The following is an 18,998-nucleotide window of genomic DNA, read 5'->3' on the forward strand; positions in this document are numbered from 1 at the left end:
TTATGTACTCGCCGTCCTTTGCGACTCCCTGAGTCACCTGCACACTGTCTTTTGTCATGCTCAGCTTCCCATGTAGTGTGGCTTGCAGTTTGCTTTCTACTTAGCAGAGCAGGTGTTCAACATGGATTTCTTACTTGGGGATCTGTCTCATGGTTGATGCCGATGCCCGCCCCCATCTTTTTTACGAGGGCTCAGACACAGATCCAGCCTTTATGCTTACCTCGGTTGGTTATCAGCGAGGGACTTTGGCTATGCTACCACAGATTGCTTGGCAGGGGGATTCTCAGACACGTGATGAGGTTTTTTCAGTCATCACTAGTATTACACTATGGAATGTTTAGAGAGCTCGTTGTCTCCACATTCTCAGTGCAGCTCCACAGCTCCTTGAGGATACCCTCACTGCCATTTGGCTGGATATCATTCACACCCTGATTTGGCAGTGGGATTCTTCCTCAGGTGCATCTCGAGCAACCGAGGCTCGCCATTTTGCCTTCCTTCGGCGTTGGGCACGATCCCCACTCTTTTTCACACTTACAGGTGGACTGATTACGTGGCATTATGCCCCTCCTCGGTGGTCTCTCCTCCACTCATCACACCGACCACCATGAAATTGTTTTAGTCGAGTTGTCACTATAGTGGCTCTCCTCCTTACATTCAGCTTGTACACCCCACGTGATAGGCTATTTTGGCATCCGCTGGGGATTATATTGTACTCAATAATATACAGCCCTGACTTTTTCCCAAAAACAAAAAAAAAGAGAAATGAAATGAAATGAAATGTTATATTAACGTCTTCAAAAGGCCAAAGTGACCTATGAGAGAGAGAGAGAGAGAGAGAGAGAGAGAGAGAGAGAGAGAGAGAGAGAGAGAGAGAGAGAGAGAGAGAGAGAGAGAGAGAGAGAGAGAGAGAGAGAGAGAGAGAGAGAGAGAGAGAGACTATCCCAAGAGACAGAAAGAGAAAATGCTAGAGAATGATGATCCCCAAACGTTGGCTATCTCCTATATGAGAGAGAGAGAGAGAGAGAGAGAGAGAGAGAGAGAGAGAGAGAGAGAGAGAGAGAGAGAGAGAGAGAGAGAATAAAGAGAGAGAGAGAGAGAGAGAGAGAGAGAGAGAGAGAGAGAGAGAGAGAGAGAGAGAGAGAGAGAGAGAGAGAGAGAGAGAGAGAAATGAAATGAAATGTTATATTAACGTCTTCAAAAGGCCAAAATGACCTATGATACAAAGTCAGAGTAACAAAATGAAATGACATAGTAACTTATGGATCCTAAACTGGTAGGTGTGAACTAAGCAGCTAGCTTGGATAGCTAAATCACAAGTCACAAGAAATCCAGCATCGGTCGATGGTGGATCTCATCAATCTCCTCCATGGACAGAAGTATGTCCGAGCGTCGTGCATGTCGGGCCAAAGTGATCCGAATCCTCTGATGTAGCCTCCGTGGATGCTGTGTAGTCCTCCGCAGTCGAGGGCGTCTGGATCTCCCCAGCTCAGTCGCTCGATCGATTAGTGTGCCTCTGGTGTGAGGCGACAAATTCTGCTGTGGTAGTAGCTCCTTTGGGTGTCCAGTGTCTGCTCTAGAGAAGTCTGTGATGTGTCTCTGAGATTGGCTAGCCTCTCCTCTCATCAGGCTCTCTCTGTGTTTGCTCAGCTCGAGCAGAAACAAACCCAAGCATCTTTTGATCGTCGTACCTCATGACTCTGGAGAGTGGTCCAAAGCCCTCTCTGAACAAGCATTGGAAGCGGCCTCGTATCTCGTAGTAGAAGGGGAGTAGCATGTGTCGTGTAACTTTGTTTCAGGCTCTATGTCACATAGGGTGCATGTCCTGGCCTCTGCTAGCACTCTGCTGTATCTCCCAGTTTCGATCCGCAGCTGGTGTGAAGACGTGCGTATCTTGCGAATAGCACACTGTATCCCATGAGACAAGTGGGTGTCCATGGATCTGGGCCTCGTCATAAAACCGTCCCTCGTAAGCTGGAGAAGATGCTCTCTGTAGAAAGCCATCTTCGTACCCAGCTCCTGTGCTGGTTGTACCCATGTCCTCCTGGTGTCTAGCTGAGTCAGGTCCTGGCGGATGAGCTTGGTGGTCTTGGACTGTGTAAGAGTGAGAGAGGGTGCATCCAGTGAGTACTAGAAGGGGGACAATCTGTCTATACTGAACCCATGTGCCTGGAACCATGACGTCATCTCCCCATATCAACATGCTATCTCTCCCTGCCTGGCTAACTCTCGAGAGGACTCAAGTGCAAGGTGGGCGTATCTGTCTCTGCGAAGTTCCCATAAGCGGTGTATGAAGGAAATAGATGTGGTGAGCGCCTCAACTACTAGTGGGGGGGCAGCTAGCTCTGCTCGGATAATGGCACGTGGTACTGAAGCCTTGGCTCTAATGAGCCGCAAGACCATAGAGACCAGAGACTTCTCCATGGCCCCCCATCCATCACTGAGACATTTTCTCCCGTGTTGATCCAATGAAGGCCCCTATATCTCAGCTCCATAGAGCAATACAGAAGCCACCAAAGTGTCAAAGAGCTAGAGCTTCGTCCGAGGCTCCTGAAACTGAACCATGAACACATCCTCTCCAGTCTCCCCAATGCCGAATGGGCTCTGGTCAATCTAGTCTCTGCTGCTCTCCTCAAAGAAAATGCTGGTCCATTTAAAACCACTCCAAGTAAGTGTAAGCATCTGTATATTCCACCGTCTCCTGGCCATATGTGAAAAGAAATCTGTAATCTGTCTGTGGGACTGTCTCTCTCTAGCTCTCCCTAGTAAAGTGTCTCTATATCTGTGTCACTCACGTAGATATAGCCCAAGACATCTCTAATCCTCAAAACTCATGACCCTAGAGAAAGGACCAAAACCCTCTCTGAATAAGCAGTGGAAACGGCCCCAAATCTCATAGTACACCGTGCAATGACATATGTAATGTAGCTCTGTCTCTGGCTCTAGCTGGCATAAGCGGCATATTGTGCTGTCCGCTGGTATCCCTTTGAATTACGAGTCTCAATCTCCAGCTGATGTGAGGATGTGCCTATCTGACCAATGGCACACCGCAAACCACGAGACATATGTGTATCCATGTAGCTAGGCTGAATCACAAACCCATCTCCTGTGAGGTGGAGAAGATGCCATGATGTCATCTGTGCATACCAGGATGAAGTGTCTCCCTGAAGAGCTAACTGTCTGGAAGACTCAAGGGCCAGTCTAGCATATCTGTCTCTAGTAGTATCCCACAAGCTGTGCACAAAGGAGACTGATGTGGTAAGCGCCTCAATCTCCATAGGAGGGGCAGCTAGCTCTGCTCGAATGATAGCGTGGGGTACGGAGGCCTTGGCTCTGATCAGTCGAGAGATTATAGATACCAAGGGCCTCTCCATACGTCTCCAACCATCTTGGCCTACGGAAGGTCCCCATATTTGCACCGCGTACAACAGAGCTGAGGCTACTAGAGTATCAAAGAGCCATAACTTTGTCCGAGGTTCCTGGAACTGAACCTACGAACACATCCTCTCCAAGCCTCCCAAGACCGCATAAGCTCTCGTCAGTCTAGTCTCTGCTGCTCTCCCCAAAGAAAACCTCGGCCCAATGAAGACAACCCCAAGGTAAGTGTATGCATCTGTATACTCTACAATCTCTTGACCATATGTGAAAGTCGGTGCTGCTCTCCTGATCCACTGTTGTGTGGTGTTAAACACCATAACCTTGGTTTTACCAAGGTTTACAGACAATCCACTATCCTCTGCAAAACTTTGTAATGCATCCAATTGTCGCTGCATACCCTCTGGTGAGTCAGAGAACAACACAATATCATCAGCATATAACAACAATGGGATCCACGTGCTTGCCAGCTGGGCACCTCTATCACCCTCTCCGTCAATGTAATCAGACACCTCTTCCACATACATACCACATAGAGTAGGAGACGATGGGCAACCTTGTTTCAACCCAATGGTGGAGTGAACTAAATCAGATATTCCCTCCGGGGTGCGCACATGTCCCATCACTGATCTGTACAGAGCCATAATCCCCCAATCAACACTATGGGCACCCCCATCTCCTACAGTCTTCGCATCAATCGAGCTCTTGGTACCATGACAAATGCATTGCGGAAATCCACAAAGCTACAATAAATCCGTCTCCCATGGGAGGTGCCCTTCTCAATGATGGCTCTGAGTGTCAGAATATGATTAAGAGTGGAGAAACCCCTCCTAAAACCGGCCTGGCGCTTTGCTCTTCCACCCTCACCCTCTGCCCAATTACTCAATTGCTGCTCAAGAATGGATGCATACAACCGTGCCAATGTGTGCCCAACCATAATAGTGCGGTAATTCGCATGCTCTGTAGGATCACCTGCCTTGAAGATAGGCACAATAGTAGACAATCTCCAAGTCTCAGGTAACCCCTTACACATCGCACGATTTAACAACACTGCAAGAACCTCTACCAACATACCTCTAGCATGTATAAAGTGCTTTGCTACTAGACCATCATGATCATATGCCCTGCTAGTCCTCATCCTGTCAATGGCTCTCTTTACCATCTCAGTGGTAAAGAAGGTGCTGGTAGGTGGGCATGGCTCTGAAGGATTCGGAAGGGGGTCATGTCCTGGAACTGTATATAACGATGTCGCATATTGGCCCCACATGTCAGGAGAAGTAATCACTGGGGGAGGGGAGTGCTCATGATAGAATTGCCATGCCTCTCCTGAGTCTCTACTAAAGAACAACTGATACAAGTCTCGCTCCATCTGGGCCAAATAAGCTCGTTTCTTCCGTCGCACAAGGCGCCGGGAAGCAATCCAAGACTGTTTGTAAGTGATGACTCCTAAAAGATCTCTCTTGAGCTGGGCTCTCATCTTTCTGCACTCCTCATCATACCAACTATTATGGGGCATCCTCCGTGAATGTCGCCTCCGACCTAGCTGAGTGTGTGGGTATGCCTCTGATGCTGCACCATGCAGTGTCTCAGTCAGTAAAGTGGTGCACTCCTCTACTGAGAGAGAGCATACGGAGTACATGTTTGATCGAAAAAGATTTTTTATAAACCTTAATTTTGCAAACTTAGTGCTGAGAGTTATGAAACGTGTTTCATACCATCGAAACGTTTCACAAAGTATTGTACTGATCCAAAACGGGCTTCATTGCAACGTTGATGACAGCTCCCCCTTTCCTATCGCAGCTTGGTCATGAGCTGGATAGCCTTAGTTAAAATATTATGGATTATGTATACTAAATCAGATTCAGGTCAGGTCCTTTCTTGGTTTGAGGAGACTTTGGATTCACTTGGTTTTGTGGACAGTCCTTGTATTTGGGCTTCTCACATCATTAGATCTGCTTATTGGGTTTGTATTTTTCAATGAGGACCTTTTCTTGGTTTGGAAACAAAGCAAACATCTTTGCATGTCTGCTTTTTCTGGAGAAGACACATATTACATTGCATCGAATACATGTGGTAGTGCATTCAGATTATCTTGTACTCTAAGATCTCGTGTCAGCCCTGTAACAATCGTACTTTCACAACTTCGGACTTAGGATTGCATAGGTTTTTTGAATGAACAAGGTAAGCGGAAGCAGATAGACCTACCTAATTTATTTACTTTCCAGTGAACAATTCTAAGACAGAATCGGAAGTTTTTCCAGTTGCTTATCCTTTGTAATGATTTTCTTCACAGAAACATCTAAATTGCATCTGGGCATGATGAATTTAATAAAAAATGCACAGATAAGGCTTTTCAAGTGGATTAATTTTTCTATTTGCAGATGAAAATAATATGCTCAGAAGCATTATTGCTTGGGCTCAGTGATATGGACTTGTCTGTGGTTAATTCTGTCTTATCTGTGGAGTGTCTGGAAATCCTCCTGAATGCTGAGGATATGTTCATTGCTCTAGCTTCAGTCATCGAGCGATGTGTCTTGCTACTACAAAATGGTACGTGAGAATTCTCATTAATACACCGTAGTGAATATTTGTTGTTCATATGATGGGGGGGTATGTGCTGCAAACCGACTTTGAACTCTCAAAGGTGACCATCATAGGAAATGGGTTTTTCTTTTTATGCTGCATTAGAGGCTCAAAGGAAGTTTTACTGGGATTCTTGTTGGTTAATTTCAATTAATATTGTGGAGCGGTCTGATAGACTTTACTTGCAGGTCCTGCATCATCGAGAGCAGCAGCTGTCTCAGTTGGAAAACACTGCCTGAAGTTCATGTCGTCTGTCTTTGTAGAAGCTCATCCAAATTATACACAAAGGGTGGGGCTCGTACTCTTGAACAACATGTTACTTTCTCCAAAGGTAAGGTACTTGTCACGACGGTAGCCCAAGAGATCTCTGTAGACTGGGTTTGTGCTCATGAGTTTTCTGTTTATCTATGTAGTGTTGGAAGCTGAACTTAGCAGCTTTGAAGACAGCCAAAAACTTTGATTGGATGCTCTTCAAAACATTGCCAGCTCTTAAGGATGAGATTTTCCAGCCAAGCGAGAAAAATGGAAAGGTAACACAGAGGGATGAGATGATGGACTTCTGTTTATGATAGGTCGAAAAGCTTGTGATCTGCTTGTTTTTTCAGCTACCACATGACTCTTGTAATTTTATCGCCAGAGTAGGTTTTGTGACACTACGTGGAACACTAAAGAGGTTTTATGTTTGGGTCTTATAGTCCAATCTGGTCTTCTGCAATGAATGTTTTTTTGTATCCTTCCTTGGTCTAAACATTCAGTTTTTACGTTATTGTAACACTACCACAGTTTTTATGTTTTGGGTGGCGTAGATCGAGGTAGCCATTTGCAAAGCTGAATGGGTGTTTTTTGTTTCTTTCTTAGTTTGAGAATTAGTCTTGTTTTGCAGCTGTAATGTAAATAAGATGGGTTGATTTCTTGCTGGGATTTGTTTTCCAATATACAGGACTCTCGTAAACTTTGGCTGTTTGAGTTGCACACAAGAGTCATTGAAGCATTGGCCGTTAGTTTGTCCGAGAACATGGAATGTCTTGCAATGGACATTACTGTTTGCTCAAGCAATCTGGAGCGTGCGAAACCATTGATTGTGCTTGTACTACTACAAAGTTTGACAAGAGTTCCGGAAGGTAACCATCTCAAAGTCAAAAGTAAAAAGTAATGTATATTTTGGGGGTCTTGCTTTGGCTTTAAAAGATCTTTTATCTACTTATTTGAGCTGTGAAGAGGAATGTCTCATGTGAGGGGGTGCAGCTCTTTTACCATGTGTGCGTTGCACAAACAAAGCTGAAGCAAATGGGGCATTGGGGATAGAGAAGCCATGTTCTGCGAGACAGATAACCCAAAATGAAGGAGGGAGGCTGTTAATTTTGTGAAAAGTCATAGAAAACTGCATTATAAGAATTATCTATGTACACCTGTGCCGAACCCATGAAGCTCAAACCATGATGTCAGCATGATGCGTCTCCCTCCATGGTAAGTTGCCCAGAAGACTCAAGAGCAAGTTGGGCATATCTATCTCAGGGCTGTGCCAATTTACTGTGGAGAAACGATATTGATCTAGAGAAGGCCTCAAGCACGATTGATGGTGCTGCCATGTAATATTAACGTCTTCAAAAGGCCAAAATGACCTATGAGACCAAAACGTTACATGTGGTGAATCTAATACCAGGTCTGGGTAAAGAGAGAGAGAGAGAGAGAGAGAGAGAGAGAGAGAGAGAGAGAGAGAGAGAGAGAGAGAGAGAGAGAGAGAGAGAGAGAGAGAGAGAGAGTTGAAATGAAATGAAATGTTATATTAACGTCTTCAAAAGGCAAAAATGACCTATGAGACCAGAAAGTTACAATGTGATGGATCTGATACAAAGTCAGAGTAACAACATGACAAAATGACAAAATAAAAAACTATGGAAACCTAAACTGCTAGGTGTGAACTAAGCAGCTAGCTGGGATAGCTAGATGACAAGAGATCCAGCATCGGTCACTTGCGGATCTCATCAATGTCCTCCACGGTCAGTAGTCTGACCGAGCGTTGTTCGTGTTGGGCCAAAGTGATCCGAATCCTCTGATGCAGCCTCCGTCGATGCTATGTAGTCCTCCGCAGTCGTGGGCATCTGGATCTCCCAGCTCGGTCGCTCGGTTGATCAGTGTGCCTCTGGTGTGAGCGGACGAGCTCTGCTCCGGTAGTAGCTCCTCCGGATGTCCAGTGGCAGCTCTGAAGAAGTCTGTGATCTGTCTCTGAGACTGGCTAGCCTCTCCTCTCATCAAACTCTCTCTGTGTCTGCGCAGCTTGAGCAAAAACAAACCTAGGCATCTCTGATCCTCGTACCGCATGACTCTGGAGAGTGGTCCAAAGCCCTCTCTGAAGCTAGCCTCTCCTCTCATCAAACTCTCTCTGTGTCTGCGCAGCTCGAGCAAAAACAAACCTAGGCATCTCTGATCCTCGTACCGCATGACTCTGGAGAGTGGTCCAAAGCCCTCTCTGAACAAGCAATGGAAGCGGCCTCGTATCTGGTAGTAGACGGGGCAGTGGCATGTGTAGTGCAACTCTGTCTTAGACTCGATGTCACACAGGGGGCATGTCCTGGCCTCTGCTGGTACTCCGTTGTATCTCCCAGTCTCGATCCGCAGCTGGTGTGAAGATGTGCGTATCTGGCCAAAAGCGCATCGTATCCCATGAGACAAGTGGGTGTCCATGTATCTGGGCCTCGTCACAAAACCGTCCTCTGTAAGCTGGAGAAGATGGTCTCTGTAGAAAGCCATCTTCGTGCCCAGCTCCTGTCCTGGCTGTATCTATGTCCTCCTGGTGTCTAGTTGAGTGAGGTCCTGGCGGATGAGGCTGGTGATCTCGGACTGTGTAAGAGTCAGAGAGGGTGCATCCAATGAGTACATCAAGTGAGTACCGGAAGGGAGGCAATCTGTCTATGCTGAACCCATGCGCCTGAAACCATGATGTCATCTCCCCATACCAGCATGTTGTATCTCCCTGCATGGCTAAGTGTTGAGAGGACTCAAGTACAAGGCGGGGATATCTGTCTCTGGGAAGTTCCCACATGCGGTGTATGAAGGAGACAGATCTGGTGAGCGCCTCAACCACTAGTGGAGGGGCAGCTAGCTCTGCCCGGACAATAGCACGTGGTACTGAAGCCTTAGCTCTAATGAGCCGCGAGATCATAGAGACCAGAGGCTTCTCCATGTCCCCCCATCCATCAATGCGGCCTGTCCTGCCGTGATGATCCAATGAAGGTCCCCAAATCTCAGCTCTATAAAGCAATGCAGAAGCCACCGAAGTGTCAAAGAGCTAGAGCTTCATCCGAGGCTCCTGAAACTGAACTTGTGAACACATCCTTTCCAATCTACCCAATACTGCATGGGCTTTGGTCAATCTAGTCTATGCTGCCCTCCTCAATGAAAATGCTGGCCCACTAAAACCACTCCAAGGTAAGTGTAAGCATTTGTATACTCCACTGTCTCCTGGCCGTATGTGAATGCGGGCGCTGAGCTCCTGATCCACTGTGGGGTGGGATTAAATATCATGACCTTGGTTTTACCAAGGTTGACGGACAAACCACTTTCCTGGGCAAACCTATGCAAAGCATCCAAGTGACGTTGCATCCCCTCCGGAGAGTCTGAGATCAACACAATATCATCAGCATATAACAATAGTGGAAATTATGTCCCTGCCAGCTGTGCACCTGTATCACCATCTCTCTCAATGTAGTCAAAAACTTCATCCACATACATACCAAATAGAGTAGGAGAGAGCGGGCAACCCTGCTTCACTCCAATGGTTGAGTGAGCCGGTGTGGATAGACCCTCTGAGGTGTGTACATTCGCCACTACTGACCTGTATAATGCCATGACCCCCCAAATGAGCTCTGTGGGTACTCCCAGCTGCTGTAATCTACGCATCAGGACCATCTATTTCGCTCGATCTCCTGCTACATATCGAGAACGCAGAAATCGACTTGCATTCTTGGGTACATCACACAGGTTCTACAGGGAATTACAGAACAACAATGACAGAAATTAACAGAAAAGGAAAATCAGAAAACTAGAAAATGTATGATTGATATGAGGAAAACATATGTATGCATTATGCGGGACATGGATGTATGCGTAATCTGGATATAGTGGGTTGGCCTCTCTTGCAGAAGTGCAAATTGTGTTTTTGATGGAGGTCATGAGCGCTTCACTAGTGTGTAAGCCTCATACGAAGGCGACCTTTGTGCTTACAAACAAGCAGATAACACAAATTGAAAAGGAGATGAAAGAATGAAAAGCAGATACGGAGGGATGGTGGAAAGAGAAGGCCAACCTTCTGCAAATGTTTCTCAACGAAGCCGCGCAATGGAAGAGATCCTTTATCCCAGTCTGCGTCGATGTCGACAGGGCCCCCTCATCCGTGGGTGACGGGACTGTCCCAAATCTATCGCTCGATCAAGCAGTATGCCTCTGGTGCCTCTGGTGTTGTTATGTTGTTGGGGCTGCTCGGACTCCTCTGTCCCTGACTGAAAGAAATTTGTAATCTTCCGGTGATGCTGGATCTCTCTCATTGTGCCCCTCTTCAAGAGGTCCTCTCTGTGTTTGCGAATCTCCAGTAAGTATAATCCGAGGCATCTCTGATCCTGGTATCTCATGACTCTAGAAAGTGGCCCAAAACCCTCTCTGAATAGACAGTGAAGCACATCGGATCCCGTGGGATAGAGGAGTGTCCATGTATCCTGGTCTGATCACAAAACCATCCTTTGTGAGTTGGAGAAGATGCTCTCTATAGAAAGTCATCTTCGTACCTAGTTCATGTGTAGGTTGTATGCATGTCCTCTTCGTATCCAGTTGAATCAAGTCCTGTCTGATGAGCCTAGTAATCTCTGCCCTAGTGAGAAATATGGAGGGTGTATGCAGAGAGTACTGAATGGGGGTGGCCGATCCTTACTAAAGCCATCTAACTGAAACGAAGATGCCATCTCTGCATACTAACATGATCTATCTCCCTGCAATGCCAGCTGTCGCGAAGATTCTAGTGCTAATGGAGCATATCTGTCTCCGTGGAGAGCCCAAGTGCTATGCATAATGAAATTGATCGAGTGAGTGCCTCCAATACGAATGGAGGAGCGGCGAGCTCCTCCTTAACAATGTCATGTGGTACTGAGGCCTTGGCCCTAATCATCCGAGAAATCATAGACACCAAGGGCTTCTCCATACATCTCCATCCATTAGTACTGCTAGCTTTGCTATGGTGATCAACTGACGAGCCCCATATCTCCACTCCGACAGCATGGCCGAAGTAACCAAAGTGTCAAAGAGCCAAAACTTTGTCCGAGGTTCCTGGAACTGAACTTGCGAATATATTCTCTCAAGTCTCCCCAATGGTGCATAGGCTCTGGTCAATCGCGTATCTGCTGCACGCCTCAATGAAAATACTGGACCACCAAAAACCACCCCAAGATAAGTGTGTGTATCTCCATACTCCTTAGTCTATCAACTATATGTAAAAGTGAAAGCAGACCTCCTTACCCACTGCGCTGTGGTGTTAAACACCATTACCTTGGTCTTACCAAGGTTCACAGACAATCCACTGTCCAGTGCAAATCCATGCAATGCATCCAAATGACGTTGCCTCCCCTCTGGAGAATAGGAGATCAACACAATATCATCAGCATATAATAGCAACGGAATCCATGTCCGTGCAAGCTGGGCACCTCTATCACCCTCTGTATGTACATAATCTGAAAACTCATCTACATATATCCCAAGGAGAGTCGGAGATAGGGGACAACCCTGCTTCATCCCAATTGTGGAGTGAACCATGTCTGACATGCCCTGAGTAGTGCGTACCTTTCCTACCACTGTCCTGTATAAAGCTAAGATCCCCCATATCAGCTCTGTGGGCACCCCCATGTCTTGCAATCTGCGTATGAGTTTGGCTCGTGGTACTGTATGAAAGGCTTTGCAGAAATCCACAAAGCTACAATATATCCTCTTGCCATGGTGTCTACCCTCCTGAATAATGGCTCTGAGTGTCAAAATCTGGCCAGGAGTGGAGAAACCTCTCCTGAACCTTGCTTGTCCTGCTGCCTGTATGCCCTCCCTCTTTGTCCATCCACTTAGCTCATGCTCTAGAATTGATGCATATAGCCTAGCCAGAGTGTGACCAACCATGATGGTTCGGTAATTGCCGGGAAGCATAGAATCTCCCGACTTGAAGATAGGCACGTTAGTAAACATACTCCAGGTCTTAGGGAAACCCTCATACATGGCTCTATTAAACATCATAGCAAGAGGCTATGCAAGCATATCTCTGGCATGGATAAAGTGCTCTGCTACCAGACCATCATGATCCTATGCTCTTCTTGTCTTCATCTTGTCAATGGCTTGCCTTATCCTCTCAGCAGTAAAGAAAGTACATGTTTCGGGGCGTGCCTCTGGAGGTCAGGCAAATGTGGCTGCCCTGATGCTGTGTAGAGGGATGTAGCATTCTCCCCCCATGTCTCTGTGGAAGTGATGGCTGGCGGTGGAGAGTGCTCATTGAAAAGCCTCCATATGCTTCACTAGAGTGCTGACTCATAAACAGGTGGTACAGACTCATGCTCTAATTGAGATAGGTAAGCCCTCTTCGTTTGTGGCACTAGGCGGCGGAAGATAATCCGTGATTGTCTGTGTAGTAGTACCAATGAGCACCTCTCTCTGTAATCTGATCCTTATCTCTCTACACTCTTCATCATACCAACTGTTCTGAGGCATGCTCCGAGATCGTTTGCGTGTAGGCTGGCTTTGGGGATATGCCTTTGAGGCTGCATCATGTAGCGTCTCTGTCAGAATCTTGGTGATCTTATCGAGTGGTCGTCCAGGCACTTGAGTGCATAGCTGCCTGTATATTTCATCAGTGTACACGTGATCCGTCTCGCTCGTGAAGGTATACCGAGAATGTGTGGAGGCCTCTCCCAATGGAGCTGTGTTGAGCTGGAACAATAAAGTGAAAGACAAGATATCATGATCGACGGTTATCCCAACCGGCCTAGTTCCCAACACAAAATCGTGAAAGGAAGGAAGAGTCCTAGCGGAGCCATAACATAATCCACCCTACTAGCGCCATGTCGGTGTGGAAAGCATGTAAAACCACCAGCTGCAGGGAATCTCTGTAAGCCATTCAAAATGGCCAATCCATGTGCAGTTCCCATATCAGTCCAGTATCTGCCATGCTCAGTGTGCTCTTCATCCTGTGATATCTAGACAGGCCCATTTCTGTAATATCAAGCTCACGCATCAAGTCCTCTGAGGTATCATAGAATACTGTCTGGTGATGGGCAATCCTAGCATTGAAATCCCCCAAGATAATAATGTCTCCATCTTTGGAAAACTCCCATATATCATCATCTAAAATAGAGAAGGGGGATTGTCCGCTAAGTGATGCATAAACTGACGTACTAGGAGGGACATAGCAAATAGCGATGTAAAGATATTTGCTTGTCTCTGCCTTCAGTCTCACCCACATGTACCTAGCATGCTCATCTCGACGAGCTATATGTATCAGAGGCTATAGCTCCTCCCTGAATAAGACTGGCCCTCCTCCTGAACCTCGTCCTCTGTGCTCTGATATATATATATATATATATATATATATATATATATATATATATATATATATATATATAGAGAGAGAGAGAGAGAGAGAGAGAGAGAGAGAGAGAGAGAGAGAGAGAGAGAGAGAGAGAGAGATGAAAGAGAGAGAGATGAAATGAAATGAAATGTTATATTAACGTCTTTAAAAGGCCAAAGTGACCTATGAGACCAAAAAGTAACAATGTGGTGGATCTGATACAAAGTCAGAGTAACAAAAAATGACAAAATAAAATACTATGGAATCCTAAACCACTGGTGTGAGGTAAGCAACTATGTGGGATGGCTAAATCACAAAAGATCCAGCATCGATCACTGGCGGATCTCATCAATCTCCTCCATGGTCAATAGCCTTGATTGGGCGTCGTGCATGTCGGGCCAAAGTGATCCGAAACCTCTGATGCAGCCTCCGTCGATGTTGTGTAGTCCTCCGCAGTTCGGGCGTGTGGATCTCCCTAGCTCGGTCGATCAATGTGCCTTTGGTGTGAGACGATGAGCTCTTTTGTGGTAGTAGCTCCTCCGGGTGCCCGGTGTTTGCTCTAAAGAGAGCCGTGATCCTTCTCTGAGCCTGGCTAGCCTCTCCTCTCATGAAGCTCTCTGTGTGTCTGCGTAGCTCGAGCAAAAACAGACCCAAGCATCTCTGATCCTCGTACCGCATGACTCTGGAGAGTGGTCCGAAACCCTCTCTGAACAAGCAATGGAAGCGGCCACGTATCTCGTAGTAGACAAGGCAGTGGCATGTGTAGTGCAACTCTGTCTCAGGCTCCATGTCACACAGGAGGAGGGATGTCTTGGCCTCTGCCGGTAGTCCACTGTATCTCCCAGTGTCAATCCGCAGTTGGTGTGAAGATGTGCGTATCTGGCCAATTGCACATTGTATCCCATGAGACAAGTGGGTGTCCATGTATCTGGGCCTCGTCACAAAACCGTCCTCTGTAAGCTGGAGAAGATGCTCTCTGTAGAAAGCCATCTACGTTGCCAACTCCTGTGCTGGCTCTATCCATGTCCTCCTGTTGTCTAGCTGAGTCAGGTCCTCGCGGAGGAGCCTGGTGATCTCGGACCGTACGTGACATATCCTGGCTCTTGCCGACACCGCTCGAAATCGTCCAGTCTCGATCTGGAGCTGATGTGAGGATGTGCGTATCTGTCCAATAGCGCATCTTATCCCATGAGATAAGTGTGTATCCATGTATGCAGGCCTAGTCACAAATCCGTCCTGCGTGAGTTGGAGAAGATACACTATGTAGAAGGCCATCTTCATGCCCAACTACTGTGTCGGCTGTATCCATGTGTTCCTGGTATCTAGCTGAATTAGATCTTGACGTATGAGTTTGGTGATCTCTGTCTGTGTGAGAGACAGGGAGGGTGCATCCAGGGAGTATTGAAGCGTAGGTAATCTATCCATGTTTAGACCATGCGACTGAAAGCATCTGTCATTAGTCCATACCAACATGCTGTATCGCCTTGTAGAGCCAGTGGTCGAGATGACTCCAGGGCAAGCCGAGCATATCTGTCCGTGGGGAGATCCCATAGATCGTGCATAAAGGACCACGAGGGGGGGGGGGGGGGGGGGGGGGGGGGGGGGGCTAGCTCTGCTCGGATCATCTGAGCAATCCTAGAGACCAGAGGCCTCTCCATACATCTCCATCCGTTTGTGTTGCCAGATCTCCCATGGTGGTTCACTGAGCGTCCCCATACCTGAACTCCATAGAGCATAGCTGGAGTCACTAGTGTGTCAAAAAGCCAAAGCTTTCTTCGCGGTTCCTGAAACTGAACCTGCGAACACATCCTCTCCAGTCCTCCCCGAGCTGCATATCCTCCCGTCAGTCTAGTCTTTGATGCTCTCCTTAGTGAGAACACCGGTCCACCGAAGACTACCCCAAGGTAAGTATATGCATCTGTGTATTCCACAGGCTCTTGGCCATACTTAAATGTGGGTGCCGACCTCCTAACCCATTGTGGTGTGGTGTGGAACACCATTACCTTGGTTTTCCCTTGACTGACAGACAATCCACTGTCACGAGCAAATGTATGCAGAGCATCCAAATGACGCTGCATCCCCTCTGGAGAGTCAAAAATCAACACAATATCATCAACATATAGTAACAGCGGAATCCATGTCTCTGCTAGCTGAGCCCCCCTGCCCCCTTGATGCTCTACATAGTCGGGAAACTCATCCACATACATCCCAAAAAGAGTCGGGGATAGGGGGCATCGCTGCTTTACTCCAATAGTGGAGTGGATCATGTAGACTTTGCCTCAGTGGTGCGTAGCCGCCCCATCACTGTCCCATATAGAGCCAAAATATCCCATATCAGCTCCGTAGGCACACCCATGTCATGTAGTCTGCGTATAAGTTTGGCTTTCGGCACTGTGTCAAAAGCTTTGCAGAAACCACAAAGCTACAATAGATCCTCTTGCCAAGGTGTCTACCCTCCTCAATAATACCTTTGAGTGTCAGAATCTGGGCAAGAGTGGAGAAACCTCTCCTGAAACCTGCTTGCCCTAGTGCTCTTATGCCCTCTCGCTTTGCCCATCTACTCATCTCCTGGTCAAGAACGGATGCATACAACCTAGATAATGTGTGACCAACCATGATGGTGCGATAATTCGCGGGAATCATAGGATCTCCTGACTTGAAAATAGGCACAATCATAGACATACTCCAAGTCTCCGTGAAGCCTTCATACATTGCTCGATTAAACATCATAGCCAGGAGCTCTGCAAGCATATCTCTGGCATGGATGAAGTGCTCTGCTACGAGACCATCATGATCATGTGCTCTCCTTGTCTTCATCCTGTCAATGGCTTTCCTTACCTTCTCGGCAGTAAAGAAAGAACACGTCTCCGGGCATGTCTCTAGTGGGTCCGGCTGAGGTGGTTGTCCTGATGCTGTATAGAGAGATGTGGCATATTCCCCCCATGTCTTAGTGGAGGTGACCGTTGGTGGTGGTGAATGCTCGTGGAATAGCCTCCATGCTTCGCCTGAGTCCTGACTTATAAATAACTGATACAGATCCCACTTTAGCTAAGATAGATAAGCCCTTTTCTTTCGTCGCACTAGGCGGTGAAAGATAATCCGTGACTGTTTGTGTGTGGTAATACGCATGAGCAGTTCCCTCTGTAATTTTATCCTCGTCTCTCTACACTCCTCATCATACCAACTATTATGGGGCATGCTCCAGATCGTCTCCGTGTGGGCTGGTTGTGGGGATATGCCTCTAATGCTGCATCTAATTCATCTGAGTTCATCTAGCGGCCGTCGCGGTTCCTGGCTGCATAGCTGTCTGTATATCTCATCCATATACACAGAATCCGTCTCCCTTATGAAGGTATACCGAGTGTGTGTGGGGACCTGTCCTGGTGGAGCTGTGCTAAACTGAAAGGTCAGGGTGAAAGACAAGATAGCATGATCAACTGCTGCTCCAACTGGCCTAGTATCCACCATGAAATCGTGAAAGAATGGAATGAGACCTGCCTGGGCCATAACATAATCCATTGTGCTGGCACCATGTTGGTGTGGAAAGCAAGTAAAACCTCCAGCTGTCGAAAATCTTTGTAGGCCATCGACAATGGCCAATCTATGTGCGGTTCTTGTATCTATCAGATATCAGCCATATTCAGTGTATTCCTCATCTTGTGATAGTTTGGATAGACCCATGTCTGTGACGTCCAGCTCCCTAAGCATCTCCTCGGAAGTATCATAAAATATTGTCTGGTGGTGGGCAGTCCTAGCATTGAAATCCCCTAGTATGATAATATCACCATCCTTGGAAAACCCCTATATGTCATTATCCAAAATAGAGAAGGGGGATTGCCCACTAGGTGATGCATATACTGACGTACTTGGAGGAAAGTAACAATTAGCAATGTAGAGGTATCTGCCTGTCTCTGCCCTGAGCCTCACCCACATGTACCTAGCTTGTTCATCGTTGCGTGCTATATGTATCGGTGGCTGCAACTCCTCCTTGAATAGAACTGCCACTCCCCCTGAGCCCCATCGTCGATGCTCCGGTCTGGTCTCTTGTCTGCAGGCTCTCCCATCTATATCCGCTCACCTGTGGCATGGATTGCCGAGGTGCTTGATGCGTCTCAATGTAGAAAATGATGTCTCTCCCCGTGAAGCTATCCTCAAAGGCCCCAATGTTAAGACGGAGTGACCCATTACAATTCCAGGTTTCCATCTTTAGTGTGGTCACATAGGTCTCGCACCGTCATGCGGGGCGTCTTTTCAATATCACCACCTTTCCATCCCTGTAAAAAGCAATCTTCCCCTTTTCCCTTGCTCCTCTAATTTCCGGCATTACTTCTTGCATATGAGCAATCTGCGAGAGGGTGAGGTCATCTCCAAGAAAGATGCCAGTCTTCTTTAGAGTCCGTCTCTTCTTCAAGAAGTCCTTCTCCGCTTCCATGGAGGGGAAGCGGAGAATGAGTGCCCTTTCCTTCGAGGTTTCTCCGTTGTTCCCACTTTTCTTAGTTCCCACTCTCCAAGCCCTCTTATGCTTCTGCTTGTTGACCCCCTCTAGAGTCATGAGTTCTTTCACCTCTTTATCCACATTATCTTGGTCTCTGAAGCCACATATCCTTACGTGCAAGGCCCGCACACGTCTCCTTTGCTCCTCTTCTAGTGTCAACTTGATGATGGTTGGTGTGGGGTGGGGGTTCTTTTATATATTTTATAATAATTCTCTCTCTTTACGAGGCAAGGACTCTCTCTACCCTTTCTCTCTCTACGCTATTCACCTGTTCCTCTCTCTCTCTCTCTCTCTCTCTCTCTCTCTCTCTCTCTCTTTTCTTCCCTTCCTATCCTCTTTCTCTCTCTACTCTCGCAAATGAAATGTTATATTCACGTCTTGAAAAGGCCAAATTGACCTATGAGACCAAAAAGTTACAATTGGTGAATCTGATATCATGTCTGAGTACGGAAAGTACAAAGAACGAACACTAGAAACTAGAAACATTCAGGAAATAAATCTGAAGCTGATTGTGGGGGGGGGTGTTGGTGGGTTCAAATGGAATCTCTCATTGGTCGCCGTCGAATCATCCACATCCTCCATGGTCAGTACTCTGGTTGGGCGTCTTGCATGTCGAGCTAGAGTGATCTGTATCTTTTGTTGCAGCCTTCGTCGATGGTGGGAGACCCCTTGAGGTTGTGGGTGTCTGGATCTGGCTAGCTCCATGGCTCGTTCAATCAACATGCGTCTAGTGTGGGCGGGCTTTGAGATCTACTGTGTGACTGCTCTTCTGCCTCTCCCCCGGCTTGTGTAAAGAAATCTGTGATTCGTCTCTGAGAGTGTCTCTCCCCTGATGTCCTCAGCAAGCTCTCCCTGAGGTTCCGTATCTCTAGCAGGAACAATCCGAGACATCTCTGATCCTCGTATCTCATGACTCTAGAAAATGGTCCGAAACCCTCTGTAAACAGACAGTGGAAGCGG

The 18,998-nt window shown here is 47.1% G+C and overlaps 1 protein-coding gene across 3 annotated transcripts in view; it reads left to right on the top strand.

Annotated features, from left to right (window-relative positions):
• The window catches only part of LOC147460233 (ARM repeat superfamily protein), a 234,605-nt gene that overhangs the window by 101,343 nt on the left and 114,264 nt on the right, over positions 1-18,998 (top strand). For all 3 annotated transcript variants that reach the window (XR_015187951.1, XM_086511315.1, XM_086511316.1), the window contains 4 exons: positions 5,754-5,922; positions 6,144-6,286; positions 6,369-6,485; positions 6,896-7,076. Coding sequence is in view for 2 of the 3 variants with exons in the window: in XM_086511315.1 (XP_086367441.1) it covers positions 5,754-5,922; positions 6,144-6,286; positions 6,369-6,485; positions 6,896-7,076 (610 nt within the window). In the remaining variant the exon portion in view is untranslated. The remainder of the gene's footprint in view (positions 1-5,753; positions 5,923-6,143; positions 6,287-6,368; positions 6,486-6,895; positions 7,077-18,998) is intronic.

Source organism: Adiantum capillus-veneris, chromosome 4 (assembly GCF_014529385.1).
Source record: "Adiantum capillus-veneris isolate H3 chromosome 4, ASM1452938v2, whole genome shotgun sequence".
NCBI classification, from domain to species: domain Eukaryota; kingdom Viridiplantae; phylum Streptophyta; class Polypodiopsida; order Polypodiales; family Pteridaceae; genus Adiantum; species Adiantum capillus-veneris.